Below are 27,584 nucleotides of genomic sequence, written 5' to 3' on the forward strand. Positions count from 1 at the left end.
GAATTGGCACGCTTGGCCCACTTAGGTGTACATATTTGTAGCAGGCGAAAGGCATCAACCGTACCTGTCTATCATAACTAATCCCCAAATCAGATGTCTCTTTGTTCTGGCTAGAGCCGACGCTCTAGCTCCCAATATGAAGGGATGGAGTGGATTATTAAATTCAACATGCAGGATGTATAGGGCAGAGGAGTCAAGCTTCACTCATTTCATTCTTTCATGCCCAGCAAACGAGCCTCTAAGGACGCAACGTATTAATCCCCTTTTAAGAAGAGGAGGTTTCCTGGATAACCCAAGTGCTGCGTTGTCCTCCCTCTTGGGTGACCTGGATAGTGAAATCACAAAAGAAACTGCATGTTTTTTGTATGGGGCCTGGGGCCAGAGAACAATTAAGATGGACAGTCTATAAGCTCTGGTTGCATTGGCATGGTGGTGATCTGGGGCTGCGAACATGGAAGTTATCTATGCATCTTTTCATTAATTCTTTTTGCCCTGCGCTCCCCATATAGCACCCAGCCTTTCATGTGGTTTGTCAGGTATTTGTCCTTATAAGTAGTCTAAGTAGTTGTAGGTCATCACTGTCTTCCTGATGCATTTTAACCATTACCTTTTAGAAGAATTATATTTAATCTATATATTGGATTTTTTCTTGGTGTGTACTTATTCGGATATAGTATTTTTGTATTTTCTGTCATGAAAGGCTAAGTCAGCCGAAAGTGTTAATAAACAACAAGAACTGCAAATTAATGTAATAAACCTGCACATGACAGCGAGCAAGAGCAACTGATGTAAAACGACAAACACGTTTTTTTATCTGCAAAAGCTTTATGTATGATCAGGAGAAATAATAAGTGCCACGAAAGCATCAAAACACATTTTGCCATGCAAAGCAGGCGCCCAACATTGAGCCATGAATAAGTCGGAAAACAAGCAGGCTGGACATGCTCCATTGTCTCCATCAAGGTTATCCGTCTTTATTTTGTAACGACGACAACCACTGAGTATTGTTTGCTAGGTCTTTGCCCCAGTGATTATCAAGCATTCAGTACAATGTATAGTACCTGGGTTTTTAAATGGTCCAAATTCGCCACAGTGACCATAGATCTCAACGCTGGTGTGACCCCAATATATCTAAAAGATTGTTCATGCACAGCCTTTCGAGACAATATTATTTTACTACAAAGTGCCTCCTTGCCATGCGAAGGGAATGGGAGCATCTGCACCTTTATGCATTAGCCCTGGTCAAAGGCAGACTGTTATGCAAGTAGGAGTGATGTGTGACATAGGCACCCTTTCAAACGCACAGAGGCGTTGCGACATCCTTCACATTCTGTGGCAGCAGGTAATAAATGTTACACCTGTGGCATTTCTCGAGTATTCATTCATGATTTTCGTCTTTGATTTAACTCCTTTTTTCATATGTTTTTATTAGATGCAGAAAATAAGCACCATAAATAAGCAACAATAATTGTGTGGTGTTCATTAATTTTACTTACATATTCAATGCATGGGTCATACATGTACCTACTACATATTACAGAAACAAACAAAATACTGTAGAACACGCTTCTTGGACCACCACTCCACCACATTCACACCTCGCAGAACCAGGACCCCATGTGAAAAGGTGTCAAGCACATTGCAACAGGTGAACATCTCCATGCTACTAGTCTGTCCTCACCTTCACTTCGCATCCAGCAAATTGCCCACCTACTGTAAATTCAAAGTCACTGTAAGAAAGGTATGAAATGAAGAAAGGTGTCCCAAACTGTAATGCACATTTCAATAAAGATGTCAGGACAAATAGAAACCATTCATATTATTGTACCCACAAGCTAAACATGGTACTGGTTGTCAAGCAGTTCCGACTTGCTCTATTTGATATGTGGAGGGATTATTTTAAACTGTCCTTGGGCATCTCGATACATGGAGAGGTTCTCTCCAACTAGCAAGTCAGGGCACAGAACCACGCAGATAACCAAGCTGCAACAGTAGATGTTGCTCCGTGTGCACAGAAGTTGCAACAAGAATTATTTTATTTTTTGTATTTTAATGCTTGAAGACATCTGAGCAAAAGAATGAAAATAAACGTACAAAAGTCATTGGCGGAGGTGGGAGTTCCTCTGCTGGCTTATTGCCACCGGAGGCGAATGATCTTGGCTTTTCAAAACCAACTTCATGAAGATGAAGCAAGGAGAAATCAAGAACTACTTCAGCCATCCTTGTATGCTAAAATGCACTCTGGTAAAAAAGTGATAATGATGTTGAACCATACCACGGGACGCAAGGCTCACTGCCACTCCCAGCGTGCTTGTTTCTATTTAAATTGTTACAAACCAACAAAAACAAGCCTTAGAAAAGCTAGTTTTGGCTTTTGTATAGGCATGTGCCATATGAGTTATTGCCATAATCTGTTCTACTAAACACATATTACCTACCATGTAACAGCTAGTGCCATAAATAGAGCAGGTTTTCACACCATTACCAGGTTTTGTCACATAATGTCGAGCTATTAGCACCATTATATTGGATCGCCCTTAAATGTGCTTGTACTCAAAATTAATGATAACATGCCCCTATTCATGCACCTAGATAACACAAATCACTCACAGAATGGCTGAAAAGGATGTAATCACTGTCTCTTGTTTATTACCATCCCATCCGGACATGTTCACTCTACTGTACCCCTTAAATTCGCTCTCATCTCAAACTGCTCTTAAAGGAAACTGCACATTAGTATCCAACCTACTTTAATCCGCCCCTATTTATAGTGTACAGTTGTCAATAGGTTCCAATCAACTTGCTAATGGATGTTTAGCGGCACTTCTCAGCTATGCACGGTAGTATCTTTGCAAGGATGGTTTGGGGTTACGGTCTGGGGTAGTGGATGGCACATATTGCAGCTATTAAAAGTTGATTAACTATACTACTAAAGTATATACTACACTACAGCATTTCTCAGAGCAGATGCAGTACTTTATTATCACACATGTACAATACAATTTAAAAAATGCTCACCAAAGTCAAGCAAGGCTGCTCCTTTTGGGATCCAAAATCTAAACTGCATGCCAAATTATAACGCTGCTTGAATAGGGAACCTTCAGTAATAGTAAATGTAGGTCACTGAAGGCAGTTTCAAACAATATTGCCTCCTTGCTTCACACACAACTTTGAGAGTCACGGGTTACAGACTTCCAAAAAAAAAACCTAAATCGAATGCTTGCTTTTGTTGGTTTTGTAACGTTAGCCCTCCTCTTCTGTCACACCCACCCAGGACCTTTGCTCGGCCCTGGCTGCACTCTTCACTGCAAAAACACAAGACACCCTTTCCTCTCTCTCTTCCACACCACATCATACACCGACACGTATGGAGCCTCCCTCGGCACCCTCCCCAACTTCTCCTCTCTTCGTTCACTCCCGTCACACCTGATGAGGTCGCCAGACAAGTCCGGTCCATGAAGGCTTCATCCGAACAGGTGGATAACCATTAAGGACAACATTGACTCTTTCACTCAAGCCGTGGCAGATCTTAGCAGTCTCTCTTTTGCCACTGGAATTTTCCCAACTTCTCTTAAGCACTCCCTCGTGCACCCCCTGCCCAATAAACCCTCCGCCCTCCATACCAGTAAACTACTGTCCTATCTCTATCACTCCTTTCCTGGGCAAACTTCTGGAGAAGTTGGCTATCTCTTAGTTTACCCTACCCATTGAATCTGCTGGTTGCTTCCACGACCATCAGTCTGATTTTAGAGCATCCAGGGGCACGGAAACTGCTCTTCTCTACACCTCTGAAGACCTGCTCTCAAATCTTGACACTAACTCTCCCTCTGTCCTCATTCTTCTCATTCTCTCCTCTGACTTTGACACAGTAAACCATAACATCCTGATCGCAGGTCTCCGTGACACCCTGGGAATCACAGGTCAGGCTCTGGCGTGGTTAAACCCCATCCTTTACGAATGACCGTCCCAGGTGGAACTTGGGTCCTTTCGCTCTATTATCACTCTTTCAACCTGTGTCGTCCCCCAGGGTTCCAGCCTAACCCCTTGGTTCAGCGTCTACATGGCTGCCCTGGTACGCGATTGCCACTTTCATCTATAAGTTCTAAGTGTAATGTGGATGAGACGCAACTATCTTTCAGGCTACCCTCAACCACCTCGTCTTCCTCGCTCATATCCGACTGTCGGCCCGCAATTCAGTCATGGTGTGCTGCAAACTACTTCTGCCTTAATGCCAGTAAGGCAGAGATCGTTCACATGGGGACTCCTGCTCCTGCCTTCCCTCTCACACTCTGGCCGGCCTCCCTTGGCCCTGTGCCTGTACCCAACCTGTGAGGCAAAAAACCTTGGGGTCATCTTCGACTCCACTCTCTCCTTCTCCTCTCACATCTCGGACAGCTCTAAAAAGTCCAACTACCAGCTGCACCTCCTCAGAGGTACTCTTCCATTTCTCACCTTCCCCCAAAGGCTCACTGTCTCCAGAACCCTGGTTTGCTCAAGGCTGGACTACTGCAACAGTCTCTTTCTCAACCTCCCTGTTTCTGCTCTGCGCCCTCTGCAGGTCACCCAGAACAGAACCGCAAGACTTATCCTTGGCCTCAAGCCCAGGGACTGCATCTCTCCAGTGCTGAAATCCCTCCACTGGCTCCCTGTGGTTGCAAGGATCAAGTTCAAGACCCTCAGCATTGTCAACAAGGCTTTCTGGGGCCGCAACAATGCCTACCCAAATACTGTCCTTCACGAACCCTGCGCTCATCTACCTCCAACCTTCTGTGAGTGAGCCGGTTCTCCAAGCAGAGATTTGGAGGGAGATCCTTATCCTCTGCAGGGACCTCCCTCTGGAACGGCCTCCCTGCCGCTCTCCGCATTGAGCCGGATCTCCGTAAGTTCCGGAAACTTCTTAAGACACTCCTCTTCCTTCTCTCAACCTCTACCATGCTAACCCCGCTCTCCGCCCTATCCCTCTCTCCCTCTGTTCCGCACAGCCTGTTGACTGGCCGCCTGGTGTACCTCAGAGTCTCACAGGTCCCAGGCACCCTTGCCAGTCCTCTCCACTTGCCTCACTGTTACTGAACTTGGTCAATGTCTATGAGAGTGGCATCTCTCAGCACTTACCCTAACTTCTGACTGGCTGGTACACTTGCCCCCCTAACATCCTCCTCTTGCACTTGCACCCCCCATCCTCCCCTCTCCTGCACTTGTTTGTTTGTTTGTTTATTTATTTGTATTGCGCGCCAGACCCAAGGGTAACCGGGCGCAGTGAACAGAATTTGCGAAGCTTACAATGTTGCGTAGAAATTACAGTGTTACAGCAAATTCAAATTACAATGTTGCATAATTAAATTTACGATAGTGGTAAAACTTTGATGATACATATATACATTCAGATAAGTAACATAACACAAATTAAAGTCTTTCAGTCCTTACATGTTGTTGTCATTGAGGCGTTTGATAAGATTCGTTCTAAAGTGAGGGAAAGGTTGATGTGATCCAAGGTTATGTGGCTTGTCTGCGCACTTGCACAATCTGAATGTATAATTCCTTGAAGATAGTCTGTCTGTTTCCCTTGTCTCCCCCACCCCTGTATGGGAATAGGTTGATGCTCCGTTATGTAAAATAAAATAATATTGTCCTAGGATGGCAAGGGAGTTTGAAGCATGGAATAGAAATCGTTAGCCCTCGCTTGCATTTTCTTCCCAGCCATCTAAGTACCAAGGTTAGCTGTGCAGTGCAATCACTATGACACATGTCTGCCTACTTAACTCTGTAGTTCAATCATAAATAAAAAAAAAATTAAAACAAGGCCAATTCCAAAAAGCAGATGGCAGAGTGGGTATTCAAACCCAGCCCTTAGGACTGCTCCTCATTCAGAGGGGCATGTCGAACCCACTTGCCAAACCAACGATGTGCAAGTGAAGTCTACAGATGAAGACATGACCAGTAACGCATCACCATGCTTTCTGCTCGGGCAATCATTTGCCCATGGCCAGCACATTTTTTGTCTAGTACCACACCATGGAGAGAGTGGAGAGGTATAGTTGCTGTCTCTGGGTAAATCAACAACGAAAGGGAAAAAAGGCATGTTGTGTCAGACAATACTGCAACTGTGGGGACAGGTACTGTATTCATTCCCAAATGCAAATCTCGCTTGAAAGAAATAGTTGAATTGGGAGCAGTTTACAAACAGCACAACCAAATCTGTATTGCACATTTCGGGAGAAGAAGTTATGTGATTTTAGCCTACAAATAGGAAGGACATTTTTCTTTCTATACAACCTGCTCAACAAATAAACTGAAGAAGATCGCAAGATGAGGTACTAGGCAATATCCTCCTACTTTCTGCATTTCAAGTCTAAAACAAAACTAAAGGCGAAAAACCACAATCATAAAAGGGATGCAAAGAGACCAGCAAGGGAAAACCTGTCCACTTACAAGTTCAAGAATGTGTCTGAGGTTTCAGAAATGGAAGTGGTATTTTAACACCACTGAAATCTAAGGCAGTCTTTAAAATGTTGCGCTATTAACAATACAAGAGTCCTACCTTTCTTGTAAGTGGTACTTCAATGGGAACAGGTACAACTTCTGCCAGCAAGCAGCCATAAAATGCGACCATGAAAGCAGCAGGATCATTGTTGGGAAATACGAGGGCTACCTGGAAGGAAAGCAGAGAGCGAGTAAATCTTATGGTATGTTAAAAACCTGCGGAAGGATGGCACGACTCAGCCAGTAGCTCACCCACTGCGTGAAAACATTAAGACCTAGTACTTCCCCCACCAGTGAATCTCAAATCATCTTTCTCAGGAACAAAGAATCTCAGAATATCAAAGTTTTATTTTTAAAATATTTTTATTGTTTTCAAGTACAAAACATTAACACATTAATCACACATCTCATCCCCCCCACCCTCACCACCTCCCCCAGAAGATTAGGGTCCCATTCGGTTTTGTTTCGGGAAAAGTTTATGTGCCGTATATGTCTGATATTTTAATATTGTGCGGGCACCATTGTTCCATGTGGTCCGACTTCAAATATTCCAACGCTGTCCCCCATTCCTTCATGAAGGAGTTCTTCTGATCCTGAAGGTGGTGCATTTTCTTTTCCATGGTCATTTGCAACCAGACTTTTTGTAACCAGGTGAATACCAATGGCGGGTCTTGTTTTTTCCAGTTTTGGGCTATCGTTGCCCAAGCCGCAATGACTAAGCCCATGAAGCTCCTCCATTGTGCTTTGTGGAGTTTTTTGGCCTGTGGGTCTGTGAATCCGCACAGCCACACCCGCACCCCATTTGGTCTGCCCATGGGAAAATGTTTGTCATTTCCGTTTGCACTTCTCTCCAGAAGCCCTTTACCCCCGGACAGTCCCACCAGATACGCCTCCAGGTGCCAGATTCCGGGCACCTCCTCCAGCAGCGATCCAACGTTTCCGGGTACATAGATTTGAGCCTCTCTGGGGTGTAGTGCCATTGAGTGATTATTTTAAGCCACATTTCTCTGGTTTGGACTGCCCTGGTGAGTTTTGGGATACCAACCCATAATTCCTCCCACTGCTGTCTGGTTATTCCTTCCCCTAAAGTGCCTTCCCATCTCCATTTGATTTCTTCTTCTGGCGTATTGATGGAGTGATAGTGTTGACACCAGCTTTTTGTCGCCTGGGTTGGTTATTATATATTTTTCAAATGGTGTTAGGTCCCTTGTGGCCGCCTGAAATACCTCTGATGTGGTAAGCCAATGTTTTAATTGCTCATATTTATACCTATCTGCGTCTGTCAGGTTCCACATTTTTTTACATTGCGCAAATGTTCTTATTTCATTGTCCTGGAACATTTCTCCAATTTTCCTGCACCCTGCTGCTTGCTGCTTCCCATTTTTCAAAACCACCGGATTCGTGTCCCGGTGGGAACTGCGGATTTCGACATATGGGTGTAAAGGGGGCCAGTGGGGTGGTCATGATTCCCTTCTGGTTTGATCGTCCCAGGCGTTGAGGGTGGTTTTCATGACCTCGCTGATTCTAAGATTCGGGTGTCTATGGTGTTTGTGTTTCCACAGTAGGTCCTCCGGGGGGGTCCTAGCGACCGCCCTATCTTGTATTACCCAAATTGTTCGTTGGTCTTCTCCCAGCCATTCCTTCAGGACCCAAAGTTGTGCTGCTTGATAGTATTTCTTGAAATGTGGAAGTGATAGACCCACCCTGCCCTGGTTGGTGCCGTGAGGATAGCTCTGGCAACCCTATGGGATTTCCTGTTCCAGACGTATACCGAAATGGCCTTGGACAGTGCTTTAAAAAAGGAGTTTGGGAGGGCATGGAAATAATAGAGCACCCTGGGAAGTATGTTCATTTTTACTGATTGGATTCTGCCCCACCATGAGACCCTAAGCGGGCACATCTGTCTAGGTCCTTCTTCACTCTAGCCAATAAGTGTGGGTAATGGTTCTTATAGATCAAGTCTACCTTACGTGTGAGTGTCACCCCTAGGTACTTAATGCCCTCTTCTGCTATTTTTAGCCCTAGCGAGCCCGCCACTTTTTCCAGTGTCCCCTTATCTCCCGCTAGGAACATGATCTCTGATTTTTTCCTGTTTATTTTTAGGCCTGAGATCCCCCCGAATTCCTTTAATTCTTTGAGGGTTTATGGTAGAGAATTCCCTGGGTCTTCCAGGGCCAGCAGCATATCGTCTGCGTATGCAATAATTTTGTGCTGCCTGCCCGCCATCTCGATCCCTCTTAGCCCTACCGATTCCCCGATTTTAATTAGGAGAGGTTCTAAGAATATGGCATATAGGAGAGGGGAGAGGAAGCATCCCTGTTTCGTACTTCTTGAAATCTCCACCCTATCCGTTACTTCCCCGTTTATTGCAATTCTTATCAATGGAGATTTATAGTTGGCTTTGACCATATTTATAAATTGGTCTCCAAACCCCATGTGTTTCAGCATTTTGAATAAGATGGACCATTCTACCCAGTCGAAGGCCTTTTCGGCATCTAGTGAAAGCAATATTGCTGGTGTGTGAGTAATGCCTATTTTTCCTACCAGGTGGATAATTCTTCTTAGGTGTTTGCCTGCCGGGGATGAAGTCTGATTGATCTGTGTTTATTATGGTCGGAAGGAGGGGTGATAATCTGGCTGCCAGTATCCTGGCATATAGTTTTGCGTCCAAATTTATCAGGGCTATAGGACGATACGAGCCTGGGAGAGTGGGATCTTTACCTGCTTTATGGAACAATAGGACTTTCGCCTCGTTTATGGATGGAGTTACGTTTCCACTGTCCTTGAATGTGTTAAGTAGCCTTGTCAGGACTGGGGCAAGAGTGTCCGCTATTTTTTGTAGAAGGGGGCCGTAAACCCATCTGGACCTGGTGCCTTTGCGGTTGGGAGGTCTGCTATTGCCCTACGGACTTCTTCTGTAATCCTGGATTCCAGTATCATTTTGTCCTCCTCTGATATTGTTGGGATGGGGAGAGATTGTAGGAACCTGTCTTTCTGCTCTTCATCCGGGTGTTATGTCGCGTAGAGGTCTTGATAGAATGCCTTAAAGGCCTCCCCTATGTCCCTATTGCATGTTTGTGTCTTTCCGTGTATCTTTGATGTTCAAGATTGCCATTGATTTCTGTTTTTCTCCGAGTTGTCTTGCTAGGTATTTGTCTGCCTTGTTGGCCTTGATATAGTATCGTTGCTTTAGGTAGAGTAGGGATTTCTCTGCTTTTTTGTTGCGGAGCATATCGAGTTGTCCTTGCACGTGTTTCAATGCCTTCTTGAGGCTTCTTGTGGGATGAGCTACCAGCTCCCCTTGAATAGCTTTTATTTTCTTTTCCAGTGTTCTTTCCCATTCGTAGTTCTGCTTGTCTTTGGTGGCCTTTAGTGCTATAATGTGACCACGAATTACTGCCTTGAAGGCTTCCCATACGGTCCCTTAAGGTACTTCTCCATTGTCATTTAGGTCGAAAAATGCTTTAATTTTGTCCCCAACTGCCTCTGCCATCACCTGGTCCGTAAGAATATCGGGTGGTAATTTCCATTTCCAGAGGCCTCTTCCCCTACCTGGGGTCTGAATGTCCAGCCAGAGCGGGGCATGGTCTAATAGAGCTATTGAGCCCATTTCTATTCCCTGGATCATCCCGATCAGACCCACCGACACCCAGAAGTAGTCTGTCCTCCACTGTAACGCTCACCTGACTCCCATGGAGGCGCTGGCCTGGTTCGCGCTGCTGTGACCTCTTCAAAGGTGATGCGCAGGGTTCGGAAGACGGACTAGACCGGGCCCCCAAATCTGGCTTGTCTGGCTCGCAGAAGTATCCTTCTGTAGGCGAAAATAGGGGATTAACTGTCTGCGGGGTAATGCAATCAGCCTCCCACTTTCCCCTCTCACCCTCCTCGAAACCCTTCTGTGATTCCTCGTAGCGTCTCACCTTAGGGTCTGGAAGGACGAGCTCTCCATCCTGCTTCTGATGCAGGGGCGCGTTGCTATCCAGTTTCTTCACTGGATTTTCGGATTGGTGAGAACCAAACTTGCTTGGCTTCCAGGTAAGTTTTTTTGATAAGAGGTTCCCCTTGTGTCCATGCATTAATGTACTAATGCTAGTGTCTTTTTCCCCATAGGGGCCAGGGTACGGAATGCCGGGGAACAGGCACCGACCCGAGATGAGAGGTGAAATCCTTGTAGAAAACAGGTAACTCTTTAATGAGCGTTTTTTGGTAATGTCTTTTCATTCGCTCATTAACGCTGATGTCTCTTTTTCCCCTTAGGGGCCGGGGTCCGGAAATGCCAGGATGCGGCGCGGACCCGAAATGAAGAGAGAATGAATCAACAGGTAAGTCTTAACATGGAGAATTAGCTTTCCTTATTCCCTTCTCTCCCTCACCTTTTGTTCTGGTCTTTTTCTCCCTAGGCGCTGGGGCGTGACTGCGAATCCGGATGATCGCTGCTGAACATGGAAGCGCCCTGTAAAGGTGAGTGGAATGCGGCGCTGCAGCGATCGACGCGATGAGCTTTTAAATAAAAGTCTTCCTTTTCAGGATTGTTGGCGAGATGTCTCCGGGATGCGGATTTAGCAGGTAAGGACTTTTCCTTCTTCTGTTCTCTTCTTCTCTTCCTTTGCAGGTGATCCAGGATGCTGGCAGGCGTGGCAGAAGTCAGGATGCAGAAGCAGACACGGTGAGCGTCCAGCTGCTAGATGCAGAACAACGCGAAGCACGTGTGGCTGTTCGGGTGGGGTTTAAATAGCCTTGGAAGAAGTTCCAGGTATGTATCCTTCTTCCAATCAGGTATGTATCCTTCCCCGACCACGCCCGGATGGTAAATTAGTCCCACAGGTAAAGTAGTTCCTTTCAGGCCTCAAGGAGGCCGGGATCCTGCAGCATGGTCTGCATCAGGTAAGTGCACCCAAGCACTTCCATAATGAGCCTGGTGCCTATGGCGCCAGGACTGATGTCTTTTATGAGCCTGGCGCCATAGGCGCCAGGACACTGTCCAAAGGGCCCCTATATGGGGTTGCTGGGTCCTTCCTTGGGGACTGGATGTCCGCTTTCGGGGACGCAGGGCTTGAACCGGCTCCCCGGGAGCGGGCATCATGACAGCACTCCCCCCCAAGGTTGTTCCCTCCGGGGGTTTTGGTTTGTCTGGGAAGAGTCGGTGGAATTTTCTGACTAATCGAGGTGCATGCACATGGTCGCTGGGTTCCCACGACCTCTCCTGAGGTCCGTACCCCTTCCAATCAATTAGGTAGAACAGTTTTGACCTAAACATTTTTGAGTCTAAAATGTTCTTCACTTCGAATTCAGGCTCCCCATCTATTAGAATAGGTTGTGGAGGTTTGAGTAGTCGGGTTCCGGGTACCACTGATTTCAGAAGTGACACATGAAAAACAGGGTGAATTCGCATACTAGCTGGTAAATCAAGTTTAACAGCCACTGGGTTAATTATTGCCGTAATAGAATAAGGTCCCAGATATTTTGGGTTAAAAGTTTGAGGCCCTTTGAGTGGTAAATGTCTGGTAGCTAACCACACTTGATCCCCAATCTGATACGGAGGTGCTTCACTCCGATGTAGATCAGCATTCTCCTTTTATTTTCTCTTGGCTTGTTGTAAATGCGTAGTTGCCTCTTTGAAGGCTTGGGTAATTGTAGAATGCAGATGTTCTACTGCAGGCATTCCGAGGTTCTGAGGTGAGTCAAGGTTTGAGGTTCAAGGGTGATGCCCAAACAAAGTATAAAAAGGACTGTGGCCAGTTCCAGAGTGTACTGAATTATTATATGCGTATTCGGCTATCCAAAGAATGTCTTTCCAGTTGCTTTCAGATTGCTGTAACATACACCGTAAGTATTGCTCAAGGGTCTGATTTGTCCTCTCGGTCTGACCATCGGTCTGAGGGTGGTGACTGGTCGATAATCTTACGTCGATCTGCGCCATTTGACAACATTTGCGCCAGAAGTGGGAAATGAATTGGCTTCTCCGGTCAGAGATTAGTACAGATGGGAATCCATGTAGCCGAACAATATTTTCGAGGAATTCTTTGGCTAGGACAGAAGCTGAAGGTAAACCTTTCAAAGGAATACAGTGGGCCATTTTGGAAAACAAATCCACAATTACCAGAATAGTATTGTACCCCGAACAAGGAGGCAGGTCCGTAATAAAATCCATTGATAGGGTGTGCCAGGGTGCTGGCGGTATGTCTAGAGGTTGAAGGAGACCGGCTGGTCTTTTCTTTTGACTTTTATTTTGGGCGCAAACACCACAGGACATCACAAAAGATTTAACATGTTTTCGCCAAGAGGGCCACCAAAATTGTCGTTTCACCTTTTCCTCTGTCTTGGCAATACCGGGGTGTCCCTCTATTAATGCATCATGATAACCGGAAATAACTAGTTTGTGTAATTCCTTATGTGGCAGGAATAAGCGTCCTTGGAAATAAGGTAAACCATTATCTATGGTAAAGTCTGATCCGTTTTGTATCCAATCCTGTAAGGTTGTAGGGTCCAGGAGTTGTTTCACTCTGGCTTGGATGTCTTCAAGCGTCTGTAACAAAGTCATGCCTAGAATCCTCTGTTCGGGAATTATTGGTACAGGTTCTGAGTTTGTATCAGATTCTCCCATTCCAATTCGGGATAAGGCGTCTGCTTTGCCATTCTTGCAGCCAGGTCAATAGGTAATCACGAAATCAAATTCAGCGAAAAACAAAGCCCATCGGAGCTGCCGTGATGACTGAGCCTTGGCGGTTTTCAAATACTGTAAATTCCGGTGATCAGTGATCACTGTGATGGTATGTCGAGCGCCAAGCAGATAATGCCGCCAGGCTTTAAAAGCGGACTTAATGGCTAACAGTTCTTTGTCCGTGATTGCATAATTAACCTCGGGTGCCGAGAATTTTCTGGACCAAAATGCTACGGGATGCAGTTGGTTGGTTTCGGGATCTCTTTGGGACAGGACAGCTCCCATGGCTAGGCTGGATGCGTCAGTCTCGACGACATAAGGGAGATCTGGACGCGGGTGTTTCAATATAGGTGCGGAGGTAAACTTAGCTTTTAAATCCTGAAAGGCCTGCTCGGCTTCTTCAGACCATTCAAAACGTTTATTTTTCCTCAAGAGTGCAGTAATGGGTTGTACCACGCGTGAAAATTCCGGGATAAACCTGCGATAGAAATTGGCAAAGGCGAGCATGCTTTGAACCCCTTTTACAGAGCTAGGTGATGGCCATTTGAGGATGGCATCCACTTTTCTTGAGTCCATTTGGACTCCTTTGGGTGTCAGGATGAAACCTAGAAACCCGACTTCTGTGGTATGGAAAACACATTTCTCCAATTTAGCAAATAGTTTGTGTTGGCGCAGTTTTTCAAGTACTGCCCTGACGTGTTTTCTGTGATCAGATTCCGAAGAGGAGTACACCAGAATGTCATTGATATATAAGACAACACAAACATCGATGAGTTCCCGAAGGACATCATTCATGAAGTATTGGAAGGCAGCCGGTGCGTTACACAATCCGAAAGGCATCACCTGGTACTCGAATAATCCGTATTTAGTACGGAAGGCAGTTTTCCATTCGTCGCCTTCTTTAACTCGTACCAGATGATAAGCCCCCCGGAGATCTAACTTGGTGTATATGCAAGCGTCCTTCACCTGGTCAAGGAGTTCAGGGATCAGAGGCAGAGGATAACGGTTTTTAACCGTTATCTGGTTCAATGCGCGGTAATCGATACAAGTTCTAAGGTCGCCTTCTTTTTTGGGCACGAAGAACAAAGCCGAGGATGCCGGGGACTTTGACGGGCGAATAAAACCATTAGCTAGGTATTGATCCAAATATTGTCTCAAATGCAGATTCTCAGGTTCGGTAAGGGCATAAATCCTGCTACAAGGGGGTTGTGCACCGGGCACCAGATCGATTTGGCAATCGTACGATCTGTGAGGAGGTAACGTGTTGGCCTGTTCCTTTTGGAAGACGTCCTGAAAGTCTTGGTATTCCGGAGGTAGTTGCATGGAGGCAGAGGTTACAGATGCTAGATTAATCTTCAGGTTTTCTGGGTAGCAGGTTTGTGTACTATCCGGGAAGGTTATTCTCTTAGCTCGCCAATCAATTCGAGGATTATGTGTCTCTAACCAAGGGATTCCAAGAATAACCTGAAACTGTGGAGCCTTGATTACATCAAACACAACACCCTCCCGATGGCCGTCGGGACCAATAAGAGTCACCTCAGTAGTGGAATGTGTTACCGGTTCAGAGGCAATTTCAGTTCCATCGACTGTGGTGATGACATCTTTGCTGGTTTTAGGACGGAGAGGGAGGTTAATCCTAGAGACCAATTCACGATCCACATAGTTTCCAATAGCCCCACTATCGATGTATGCCTTTATTGCATGCAACCGCTTAGGCTGTTCTGGATCTACGAGAACCATTGGCACAATGAAATGCGAGGTCTGAGAGTTAGTTTTCAAGCTCGGCAAGCGGACCCCTACACTTGTCGGGCGGAGTCGTTTCCCCGAAACAGAGTCTTCATGGTTTTTATCAGCGGCTCCTACCGCCTTTCGGGGCGGTTTTGCCGGGCAATCTCGTAGAAAGTGTCCAGAATTCCCACAATAAAGACATAATTTTAACTGCCGCCTCCTTTCACGTTCCTTTTGAGTTAAGGATCCTTTAACCCCTCCAATTTGCATAGGCTCAGAGACATCAACTCCCTTGGGATTAGCATGGGTCTTGACCAACACCCGGGTCTCAAACCTGGACCGATCTGCTTTTCTGTTTTGAAGTCTGTGATCCAATTGGACCTCTAAGTCTACATACTCTGTGCATTCTTGGGGCGGATTTACAACTTGGGCCAAGACATCTTTAAGTTCTCCGCGTAGGCCTCGATAAAACAACGTGACTCTTTTATCCTCTGGCCATCCAGTTTCCACAATTAGTCTATTAAAGGTTGCAATATAGGATAGGAGGTCCTGATTGCCCTGTCGGAAGGTTAGAAGTTTGTCATCCAGAGCCTGTCCCTGAGAGTGTCGAGCAAATAACCTTTCCATGCTTGCTTGAAACCTTTGAAAATCACGGAGAATCGGGTCATCTTGGGTAACCAGTGGAACTGACCAATCGGCAGCGCAGCCGCTGAGATATGACAATACAAAGGCTACCTTGGTCTGATCATTAGGGAAGGATCCAGGTCTGCATAGGAAGTGCAAACGACACTGATTCATGAATACGGCGAATCGTTTGGGGTCCCCAGCAAAGCGTTCGGGTGGGGCCAGCGGCATGTTTCCAGGTAGATTAATCTGCACAGGGTTACTGAAAACCACAGGAGCGGGTTTCCCTCCGGAACCGGGTAGAGGAGTTTGCCCAGCTTGACCTTGCAAAAGCTGTCTGACCAGGTCATCAGTTCTTTCCTTTGATATTATTAATTCCCTCCTGAGGGCATTAGTCTCTTGACGAGCGGCATGTACTTCGGCCCGTAATTCCCCCAGTAATTGGGCCAACTGATCAGTCTCAAAACTTTCCATAGCGCCTGGGTGGGAATTTGTAGGAAGGCTTCGCGTTCTGTAACGCTCACCTGACTCCCACGGAGGCGCTGGCCTGGTTCGCGCTGCTGTGACCTCTTCAAAGGTGATGCGCAGGGTTCGGAAGACGGACTGGACCGGGCTCCCAAATCTGGCTTGTCTGGCTCGCAGAAGTATCCTTCTGTAGGCGAAAATAGGGGATTAACTGTCTGCGGGGTAATGCAATCAGCCTCCCACTTTCCCCTCTCACCCTCCTCGAAACCCTTCTGTGATTCCTCGTAGAGTCTCACCTTAGGGTCTGGAAGGACGAGCTCTCCATCCTGCTTCTGATGCAGAGGCGCGTTGATATCCAGTTTCTTCACTGGATTTTCGGATTGGTGAGAACCAAACTTGCTTGGCTTCCAGGTAAGTTTTTTTGATAAGAGGTTCCCCTTGTGTCCATGCATTAATGTACTAATGCTAGTGTCTTTTTCCCCATAGGGGCCGGGGTACGGAATGCCGGGGAACAGGCACCGACCCGAGATGAGAGGTGAAATCCTTGTAGAAATCAGGTAAGTCTTTAATGAGCGTTTTTTGGTAATGTCTTTTCATTCGCTCATTAACGCTGATGTCTCTTTTTCCCCTTAGGGGCCGGGGTCCGGAAATACCAGGATGCGGCGCGGACCCGAAATGAAGAGGGAATGAATCAACAGGTAAGTCTTAACATGGAGAATTAGCTTTCCTTATTCCCTTCTCTCCCTCACCTTTTGTTCTGGTCTTTTTCTCCCTAGGCGCTGGGGCGTGACTGCGAATCCGGATGATCGCTGCTGAACATGGAGGCGCCCTGTAAAGGTGAGTGGAATGCGGCGCTGCAGCGATCGACGCGATGAGCTTTTAAATAAAAGTCTTCCTTTCCAGGATTGTCGGCGAGATGTCTCCGGGATGCGGATTTAGCAGGTAAGGACTTTTCCTTCTTCTGTTCTCTTCTTCTCTTCCTTTGCAGGTGATCCAGGATGCTGGCAGGCGTGGCAGAAGTCAGGATGCAGGAGCAGACACGGTGAGCGTCCAGCTGCTAGATGCAGAACAACGCGAAGCACGTGTGGCTGTTCGGGTGGGGTTTAAATAGCCTTGGAAGAAGTTCCAGGTATGTATCCTTCCTCCAATCAGGTATGTATCCTTCCCCGACCACGCCCGGATGGTAAATTAGTCCCACAGGTAAAGTAGTTCCTTTCAGGCATCAAGGAGGCCGGGATCCTGCAGCATGGTCTGCATCAGGTAAGTTCACCCAAGCACTTCCATAATGAGCCTGGTGCCTATGGCGCCAGGACTGATGTCTTTTATGAGCCTGGCGCCAGGACACTGTCCAAAGGGCCCCTATATGGGGTTGCTGGGTCCTTCCTTGGGGACTGGATGTCCGCTTTCGGGGACGCAGGGCTTGAACCGGCTCCCCGGGAGCGGGCATCATGACAGCGACATCGTGTTATGCACGTGCGAGTAGTATGTGAATTCTTTAGCTTGTCCCTTCTTTTCCCTCCAGGCATCATGTAATGCCAGCTGCTCCATCATTTGCTTGAGTTGTTTTGACGGGGCCCCCTGACCTTGAGTTCCCCCAGCACTCCTATCCAGCTTTGGTTGCCAGGCCATGTTTAGATCTCCTCCCAGTATTATCTCACCCTTCGCAAATCCTTCTAGTTTCCCTAGGGTGTCTCGGAGAACTCCATCCTGCCCAGAATTCGGTGAGTATATTGCCGCTAGGGTGAGCTGGTATCCCTCTACTGAGAAGTTTGCAAAAGCGAATCTCCCTTCCCAGTCTACCTGTGTATCTATGAGGGTTGCCCCCATTCCCCCTTTTACTGAAATCATCACTCCTGCTCTTTTTTCCCCCGCATTCGCCTGCGCCCAGATGGTGTACCCTCTCAGGTGTACCTTCTTTCTATCCTGGGCCTTAATATGTGTCTCCTGGAGGAGCAGAATGTTTGCCTTCTCCCTTTTTACCAGGGCCTCCAGTTTCTTCCTCTTCACCGGCAAATTCAGGCCCCTTACATTTAGTGAGAAGATTCTGAGTTTTCCCATCTAGTCTAGTCTGTTGCCTTTGCCATCTTTCCCGCTTTCTGTGTTCCCTTCCCTCTTCCAGAGTCTCCCCCTCCCAGTTTCCCCCCCCCAAACTACCCAACTTTCCCCCAACCATTAACAGTAACTCAACTTTGATCCCGAGGAGGGCGCAGGCACCTAAGGTTCCTAGGGAGTTGCGCCTATCGCTCCTTGCCCTCTCTAGACTCGGGGTGAACTTTGCGGGGGATCCTAAACCCGGCATCTTCCTCAGACCTGGGCTGTGTCCCTTCTGGGTCCCCTGCCTGGCCGATAGCTATCTGGTATTCCGAAGTTCCTCTGGTTTTTCTTCTCCCGGCTTCTCCATTCGGAGACTGAGCTTTCGGTTTTTAATTGGATATTTCTACTTTTCCCCTGCTGGCTGCCCTGCTTTCCCCCAGCCATTTTGTTTCTTTCTTTGCCGCACTACTTCCCATCCTCTCGGCCTCTTGTGTGGATCCCCCTTTGTTCTGACCCCTCTTGTGTCGTCGTCCTCCGCTTGCAGGCCCATTGTATGAAGTCCTTCCTCACTGGTGGTCACTCTTCTCTGTTTGTCTTCCCACTCGAACAATAGACCAAATAGAAACGTCCACTTGTATCTAATTTCTTTTGCCACCAACTCTTCCCCTGAGGCGCCAGTTCTTTTCAGACCCACCCTATGGACTCTGTTGATCCCAATGCTCTCCGCTTCTTGTTTCTCAATTATGTCTCTGAAAACTTCTTGCACCGCACTTTTTAGGTCTTTGTCTGTCACCGACTCGGGCATATATTTGATTCGGATATTGGATCTGCGGGAGCGGTTTTCCAGATCTTCACATTGAATTTCTAGGTTATTGGTTATCCGAATCAACTGTTCCTGTCTTTCACTGTTCTGATTTGCTTCCTCTTCTACATTTTGCACGATTCTCTCTAGGATGTCTGTCCTTTCCTCCAGCTTGGCCACATCCATTTTCAACTCTTGGACAGCCTGCTTTATTTCGTTCCTCATTGAGGTAAATTGTTCCTGTAATGTGGACATGAACTTGTCCTGCAGCTCCACAAACCAGGCCCGCATGTCGTCCTTTGTCAATGAGGAGGTGCTCTGGGTTAGGGGAGTGGTGTCTAATGTGAGCTCTTCTCCTACCCTATCCTTTGTGATCGCCGGTACGTCTGAGGACCACATTTGAATCAGATTTGAGTCCTGTCTGGGATGCTGCGACGCAGGTTGGGATGCGCCCCCTTTCCCTTTCGCCCTTGACATCTTTCCTTATTTGTGGGGGTCCTGTAGTAGCTCTGGGTGTCTCCCGGGTGCTTGAGGTGGGGCTGCTATGATAGCTCTCCGTGTTATCTGGGGGTACTTTTCCCCTTCTTTCGGTGCGCCTGTGAGCGATGCCTCCAGGCCGTTATGCGCAAGTCTGCTTCGGTGTGGGAAGTATTAAAGCGTCTCCTGTGCCTTCCTAGAGTATGCTGGTTGGCCGTAGTTAGTGTGGGGTCATGTTCCCCCCTCCCTGGGAGCCACGACCCCCCCTTGCTTTATAACGCTATGCTGAGGAAGGGGAGGGGGAGGGGGGGGTGTTAAGCACCTCTGTTTCTGGAGCGGTGCCTTGCTTGTGAGTTTGCGGCCTATCCAGTGCTTATGCGGGCGCTCTCACCTCTGTTTCCGGGTCTCTGCTCCTCCGCAACCGATGCTCCTTCGTTTTGCGCCTGTGGCTGGCACCTCCTCCCCACGGCAGAGCCGCCCATTGCTGCCGCGGTGTGGTCCTGCGGGCTTAGTGTGTCACCGTGGGGGTCTGGTTGGGCCCTCCTGTCCGCCTGCCCTTCTCCGCCAGTCCGCGCGAAGATTCCTGTCTGCCCCGCCGGAGGGGCCGTTCTCACCCTGCCGTGTCTGCTCCCGGGGATGCGGGATGCGCCTTCCTGGTGCCGCGCGCGGGCCCCCGTTCATTGGAGTAACTTTATTTTCCCCCCGTGGGTGTATGTTGGGAGCTTGTGGTTCGCCCCCTCGGCCTCAGTGCTCTCTTTTCTCCGGCTCCGTCTCCGCTCGGACTCTCCTGTTCGTGTGGCGGGGTTTCCCTCGGTGGGGGATGGGCGCCCCTTCTCTTGGATGGTTCTCTCCCCCGGGGGGGGGGGTCTTGCTGGTAGGATTTCTGGTCGCTTCTGCGCCCGCCACTATATGTGAGGTGCGGGAGTGCGTCCGGTGCAAAACCACTCGGATATCAGCATTTGAAGTGCTTTTTGTTGGCGGCCCGGCGGGAGCGTGACTCAGACGCGACTTCCACTGCCGGCGGCCATCTTGGAATCCATTAAAAAAGGCAAACATTTTATTTTTCTGTTACTTATAGGTTCGGTCTCCATCATTTCAAACAGCAGGATGAATAGCCCCACTACAAAACTATAAAAAGATACAATTTAAGCAGAAAAAAATTCATTTTTTATGAGAAGACACATTTTAGAAGGTCACCACAAGTTCACGCAAGAAGCATGTTATTTGATGAAATGAGATATTCTGCAAAAATATTAAACCCAAACTGCCGAACGATTGCAATATATCATGGCAACATACTGTATATAGTTGAAGGCATACACTGGTAAAAAAAAATATCTACCTTTATGAAAATATAGCTCATTTTATTGTAGTCTAAAAGCAGCTATGAATTGCGATTTAGTCGAGATGCAGCGAAGTTCCCTGCCTGGAACTTCGTCTTGTGACCACGAGCCAGGCGACTTAGGGAGTCCCAGCCAAACCAGTTAAAGAAAAATACATTTCCAATGATGTCCCTCAGAAACTGAAACAAAACCCGGGGAACGCTCAGGGAAGCGGAATTAAGGACCAGGCAGGGGGTTAATCCGTAAAATGCCCAGACAAGCCACTTAAACCAAAGAAGACATCAGAAAACCTGTCTCGGGGCCCAAATACCAAAATTGTACAAGGATACCACCCTCAGATGGACTACATCTCCCACAGTGAACTTCTCTCAAACCAGAAAAGCTGATGGATCTGGGAAATTAGATTATCCCCTCAAAGACAGGGAGAGCATAGGAACATTCATCAAGGATAGAAGACCATGAGGGAAACTAAGAATTTCCTTCCCAACAGCAGTGCAGCAAGATATCCTCCACATAAGCAGCTCATTCAGCCTTTCCATGCACAAAGAGTTTCAAAATGGCTACTAGGGATCATCTAGATTAAGTCCATCCCCTTCTGCCTCATTCTGACCATTAGGAACTGAGAGAGCTTAGTCAATCGGAAACTCCAGACCCTGTAGGCTCACAGCTGCAGACCATAAGCCCAGGTTCCAATCAGGAAGAGGGGGCATTCTACTATATAAGCCAGGCAGCCCAGTCCAGTGTGGTGGCTGACAGGAGCAGGTGGCTCCTGTTTTGAGAAGGTTGGAGAGGGGAGACTGCTGCAAAGGAGAGGTGTTGCAGAGACATTGGAGAAAACCAGATACAGCCAAGTGTTGCAGAGAAGAGCTGGAGAGAGGAGGCTGGGAGGTCTACAGAAGACAAGAAAGTGGTGACACAAGGGGAGAGAACGGATAGAGGAAGTAGAACCAGGAGTGGTATGTAAGGCGGGAGTAGGAACATAGGAAAGGAGGGAGGAAGTAAAACCATGAGTGGTATGGAAGTCAGTAGTGGGACAGGGGAATGGAGTGGCAGGAGAAGACAGCAGCAGTGGGAAAGAGGCAGACATTCAAACCTGGAGTGCAGTTGGAGGAATGCGTTGCATTAGAAGGCAGGAGGGAACACAATAAGAACTGTAGTGCAAGGTGGCAAACACAGGCCAAGGTGATAGGAAGACCACCAGGAGGAGGAGATAAGCAAGGGTGAGGAGACTAAGGACGAGACTTCTTCAGATGAGGTGAGCAAAGATGACTGGCCAGGGGTTGATAAGAGTGGAAGAGAAAAAGGAAAGCACTAGAGAAAAGAGATTGAGACTTTATTAAGGTACGTATGGGCCTACAAGTGTCAAGAGGTTCCATGTGATAATGGCCACGCAAAAATGTCCCCTGGCAAAAAAGTAACTGAAAAATTGCCATTTTATTGCAGTCATTATTACATGGAACATAGGGGGGACACCCCCGCATCCCCCAAAACCTTCTTTCAACGGGCAGGGGGAGGGGGAACCCCCGCTTCCCTTCTTCCCATGTATATGATCACCATTTATAATGTCGCCACAACCTTTTCCCAGCGACATTATGTACGGCGACCATACATATGTGGACAATAATACCGGATACCGTGCTAGCATGCAATGGAAAAAGCAGGACTTGCTTGAAGTGTAACGCATGGAACTGGGAAGCTTGGCAGCCATGGAGGATGTTCCAGCGGGGGGTCAGTGAGCCTAGTGATAGTTTAGAGAGGTGTTGGAGAGAACAGTCACAAAGGAAGTCTAGTAGAGATTGACCTTTCTGTCTCTCTCCTGGCTGACCCAAACACCATCTGTAAGAGAATCCCTGGGGCCCTGCAGAACATAAAGGACTGGCTTAGTCATGCGGTATGGGACCCCATAAAGCCTGCACCCAGGTTCAAAGGAGCAGAAGAAGGGTTTGCTATATCCTGTAGCTTGCATCATTAGGGAAGAGTGAGACAACTCATCTGGGACTTTGCACCAGTGACAGCTGAGACTGAAAACGCTAACCACTCACCCTGAGAATTGGAAAGCCATCCTAAGAAACATTTATGGAAGTCGGCCATCCTATGTTTTGTTATTTTTGGGATGAAATCCTGTGTATATTTTAGTTGGCCCGTGCTTGTATACAGTTCCTAATAACATTGTTGTATTTTTATTAAGCATTTGGTCTTGGCATACTTCTTGGTCACAAATGGCTAATCTGTGATGTGGATTATTTAATAGCGCACACAAGTTAGTTGGAAAATAGGATTTGCATAGGAGTCACTGGTATTTCCCTTTTTTGTAATGACTTGGAGGGAGAAGAAGAATGGTCTGGAGGGTTGCCCACAGCAATGCCAGAGGTTAGGATTAATCCCAAACCTTCCAGCCATCACCTCTTTTGTTTTGCGTAATTCATAGAATACAACCATGAATTTTACACAATGACATTTTTGCTATAGCCTTAATGACATGTATTGTTATCAATATTCCTCTGCCTTATTAATGTAATTTTCTGTTTCTGCATCTTACAATGTTGCACTATACCACTGTTAACCGACTGCCAATGGTTTTGTTATGCCAATAAAATTAACTGAAAGCCTAGGGGAAAATGTTTTATTCATACCAGGGTCACTACAGGCAGATGCAATTTGATGTGTGTATACTGTTGCTCAGCTAGGATTTCTGGTGGTGGATAGCACAACCTCCCTTCCCCTGCAGTGGGAGCAACACGCATTAAGAGACTGAGTGTGGTCACAGACTTGTAGACTGCCAAGAGGCTGGGATGGGCGAAACGAGTGTGACAGGCCCTCATTTTTCAAAGTGTTCTCTTCGATCAAAAGATGTTTCATTTCAGATATTAACTTGGATGGACTGCCTTAGGAGTTTTACCTCTTGGAAAGACACGAAATTGCACAAAACGTGCGGTCAGAGAAGGTCATTTAAAATTGTATGTAGTTGTTAACCCGGGCATGAAATCCTACATTGTTTTACAAGAGTTGCACACATTTTGATTGGAAGTCTAAAGCAAAACAGACCGCTAGGTTTTCTAAAACATTAAATTAGAGGGGAGGAAATGTCACTAAATTCTGAGTACCAGCTCAGTATGCGAAGGGATTTGCTTCAAAGGGCTTATTTAGTCAAAGAGGTATTCTTCAAACTTCAAAACAGACATTTATGGAACTGTGAAAATGATTGTGAAAAGCAGTGGACCAATTAAATGAAGTGACACAACTTTGGACATTGGCAGCAACAGAATAAAGAGCAACCTTCGCTGTAAAGAATATTTTGCATGGACGTGTTTGACAGAATACAACCAAACTGTCTTAATGAGATTACAAATTAGAGATTTTTTATACATTGTGAAAATGTACAACATGCAAATATGGAATAGTGTCGGGAATTACTTTGGGTCGCTGCTTTACCCCACAAACCTCAATTGCCCACAGACAACTAAAGGGATCAATATCAACCTTTATACTACTGTGGGTCTCCCCACCCCCAACCGAGTCCGGGAGGATTATTTCCCTTGCAGCGTCCCCTGTTAGCTGTAAGATACAAATAAAGCATTAATAAAGGGATGGACACCAACAAATGAACCTCCAACCACAAATTTCCCCAACACTCATTATATGTAGAAGAGTGGAGTGAATGGTGAGCATTCCAGAAATCCAGTAAAAATAGAAGAAGGAACACAAATCCAAATAAACGAACAATCCAAAGGATTCAAGAAGGTAGAACACCAATGTGAAAGTAGCAAATCATTCGAGAAAGGAAAATCCCAGGAACAAACCAACATCAAAAGTCAGCCGGTCCAAGACAACGGTAGAAGAAAGATACTCAAGTGATCACAGGATTCTGCAGTAAGAAGATTCCAAGAGTAGAAACGTTCTCTGAGATGAAACGCCACATAGAAATGTTGAGGAGCACCAAACTGAGGATTTTCCCGCTAGATAAGCCAGTGAGCAATGGCATTTCCAGGGCCTGAGAAAACACGACGTATGCTGGACATAATGATATCATCAGCGCACATGCTAATCACTCTGGGAATTGTAGTCCTGGCGAAGGTTCGCAATGGCGCACACCCGACCCCCACGACGACACCAGGACTGGCTAGGAAAGTAGGCTTGTCTAAACCTATTATGGGTCATGTGGCAGGAATGATAAAAACTCACAGCTCTGACAGGTGGTCATGGTAAAAGGGAGGGGCAAAGGGAACATGCAGTAGGTCTCTTTTCTCATGTACACTTAAATAGCACCAGCAATTGTATAGGTTGGGTCCATGGCATACTCCTTTTCACTAGGCATGCTACTGGATCTTTAAAATGTGTCCCAATAGTCCATATAGGAACCCTCATACACTGGGCATTTGACATGACATTCAGTACATAATAATCTGTAACTCCTTTTGAAGAAATGTGATCATGCACTTATAATGAAAAAAGAAATAAGAATTCAGCTAAAAGAGTGCAGTCGCGCTTTATGTGAAAATAGGACCCACGTAGTTTGGTGAAACATTTTTAATTTTACATTTAAATGTGTTAAAGTTTAAAGACACAATGAAATAATGGATTGCCAATGCTAGATTTTGAAAACGCTGAAGGAGTCAGTTGAGGAAAGATCAATTATCAAAAACGCATCACAACTATGCAGAATAACTGTGTGCAGGAAGCTGCGGAATGTAAACCAATTAAAGTTGCTTGGATCACCATAAGATTTATATTGCATCATGTTAGTGATTTGGATTACGAAATTCATTTGAAACTAATGCAGTATGAGAAATATTGAAGTAATTGATGAGACAATTAAAGCAAACAAACAGTACACAACCAAAGGGACTTTTGTAGGTAAAGGAAGAAACCTACACAAGGCCATACAAACAGAATCTATATTAATACTTATGCACAAAGTAATACATGGAATAGGATGCTTTATAATATCAAACAAGAGCTGAGGTGGCTGACACTTCAAGCTACAGTCAAATGCATGGAAGGACCTTTACTTAAGAGCATTTAGGATCCAGAAGTATATGTGGGATACTGAGCCGATGGAGTCCCTGGAAAGCTAGAAGTACAGGGAGAAATTATAAGTTACTCACCGTAGTGTAGTCCTTAGTCGTTAGTCCCCTTGCCTCCATGTTGCATGTTGACGAGAGACAGAACCTTTTTCACCAGAAAAACCTTCTTCCTCTTTAAATTTAGAGGCGCGCAGGGGTGCGGCCCTGGAAGCATGCGCTACCCCGACTCCGCCCACTGGCACCACACCTCAGTCCCCATTGACGCATCGACAATATTTAATATTGCCTAATGACACCAGTATTATTAGGGGGGCGGATGGTGGGACGTATGAAGGAAAGGGGACTGCGTTAGTCACTACAATGAGTAACTTATAATTACTCTTACGTCCCGTCCCCTTTCCTCCATACTGCATGGGCGATTACAACTGAATGTAGCCCTTGGGTGCAGAGGAGACCCTCCTTAAGCAAATAAGTTCCTCAGAACCGCCTGTCCGAAAGGCTGCGTCTGACTTAGAGCAGGCGTCCAAACAGTAATGCTTTCAGAAAGCCGAAGGGATGGCCCAGGTGGCAGCCCCGCTTATGACTTGCCACAGAACCTGCCACTGGAATGCGATGGCTGTGGCCTTGGCTCTGACTGAGTGAGCATGCATTTTGGCAGGCAGCGGCTTGTGTTGCCCCTCATAGGCCTCTTTGATGGCCGCAACCATCCACCATGCAATGGAAGTCTTGGATGCTTGATAACCAAGTCTGGAGCCCCCGTAGGTGACAAAAAGTGCATCCGAATTGCGGAAGCCCTTGGTCCTGTCCAGACAGAGTTTCAGAGCGTGTCTGACATCCAGACAGTGCAAGACTCTCTGAGCCTCGCCCTTGGGGTCAGTGAAGAATGTAGGTAGAACCATTTCCTCGTTTAGATGGAAAGCAGAGGGTATCTTAGTTAGGCATGCCAGGTGAGTCCAGAGGACCACCATGTGCATGTGGAAAGTGGTATAGGGTTCTGAGGCCACCAGAGCGTGGATCACACTAACTCTGCAAGCAGAGGTGAGTCCTACTAGCAACGCTGTCTTAATGGTGACCAGCCTGATGTCGGCTGACGCGACTGGCTCGAATGGTTTGTGTGTGAAGGCACCCAAAACCACATTGAGGTCCCACACGAGGTGTGGCTTCGATGGGCAGGTAGAGCCTGGACAAGCCTGCCAGATGTCGCTGGACTATCGGGTTGGAAGAGGAGAAGACCTCCTCCTTTGAATTTCTGTAGGCCCCTATGGCTGCCAGAGAGGTGCGACATGTGTCCACCTGCACGCCTGAGTGCGCGAGGTGTGCCGAGAAGGAGAGCATGTCGTTCAGCGTGCACGTAACAGTGTCGATCTCCTTAGAGTCCGCCCAGTGACAGAACCTGCTCCATTTACTCTTATATTGGCTCCTGGTTGCAGTGCTCCTGGAGCCTTCAATGATCTCCAGGTTAGCCTGTGATAGGCTGAGGTGCTTGAGGGTGATCTGCTCACGCTGCGAGCTCTAACTTCTGAGGTGCAGGTGGAGGACCCTGCCCCCTGCTGGGACAGGAGATGTGCTGGACCCAGCGGAAGGTGAATGGGTGGTCTGTCCGAGAGGCTGAGTAAGTCGGAGAACCACGGTTTCGCTAGCCACCAAGGAGTTATCAAGATGTTGCTGATGTGACAAGCTTCCTTTATCCTGCAGGGTACCCTGGGGATCAGGGGTGTGGGAGGAAAGGCATAGGCTGTCATGCCCTCCCATTGAATCTGCAATGCGTCGCCCAGAGAGCCGGGGCCCAGGCCCTGCCAAGACACAAACTGATGGCACTTCCTGTTCTTCCAGGAGGCAAATTGATCCACCTGAGATGGCCCCATGTGCTGAAGACCCCCTGCAGCACATGGTTGTTCAATTGCCATTCGTAATTGTCTGCTCCCAGTCTGATGAGCCTGTCCGCT

At 47.0% G+C, this 27,584-nt stretch overlaps 1 protein-coding gene across 5 annotated transcripts in view; it reads right to left on the reverse strand.

Annotated features, from left to right (window-relative positions):
• The window catches only part of DIP2C (disco interacting protein 2 homolog C), a 2,321,522-nt gene that overhangs the window by 911,978 nt on the left and 1,381,960 nt on the right, over positions 1-27,584 (reverse strand). For all 5 annotated transcript variants that reach the window (XM_069647998.1, XM_069647999.1, XM_069647996.1 and 2 more), the window contains one exon: positions 6,539-6,649. In XM_069647998.1, coding sequence (XP_069504099.1) covers positions 6,539-6,649 — 111 coding nt within the window. The remainder of the gene's footprint in view (positions 1-6,538; positions 6,650-27,584) is intronic.

This window comes from Ambystoma mexicanum, chromosome 2q (genome assembly GCF_040938575.1).
Source record: "Ambystoma mexicanum isolate Mex_15411 chromosome 2q, UKY_AmexF1_1, whole genome shotgun sequence".
NCBI classification, from domain to species: Eukaryota; Metazoa; Chordata; class Amphibia; order Caudata; family Ambystomatidae; genus Ambystoma; species Ambystoma mexicanum.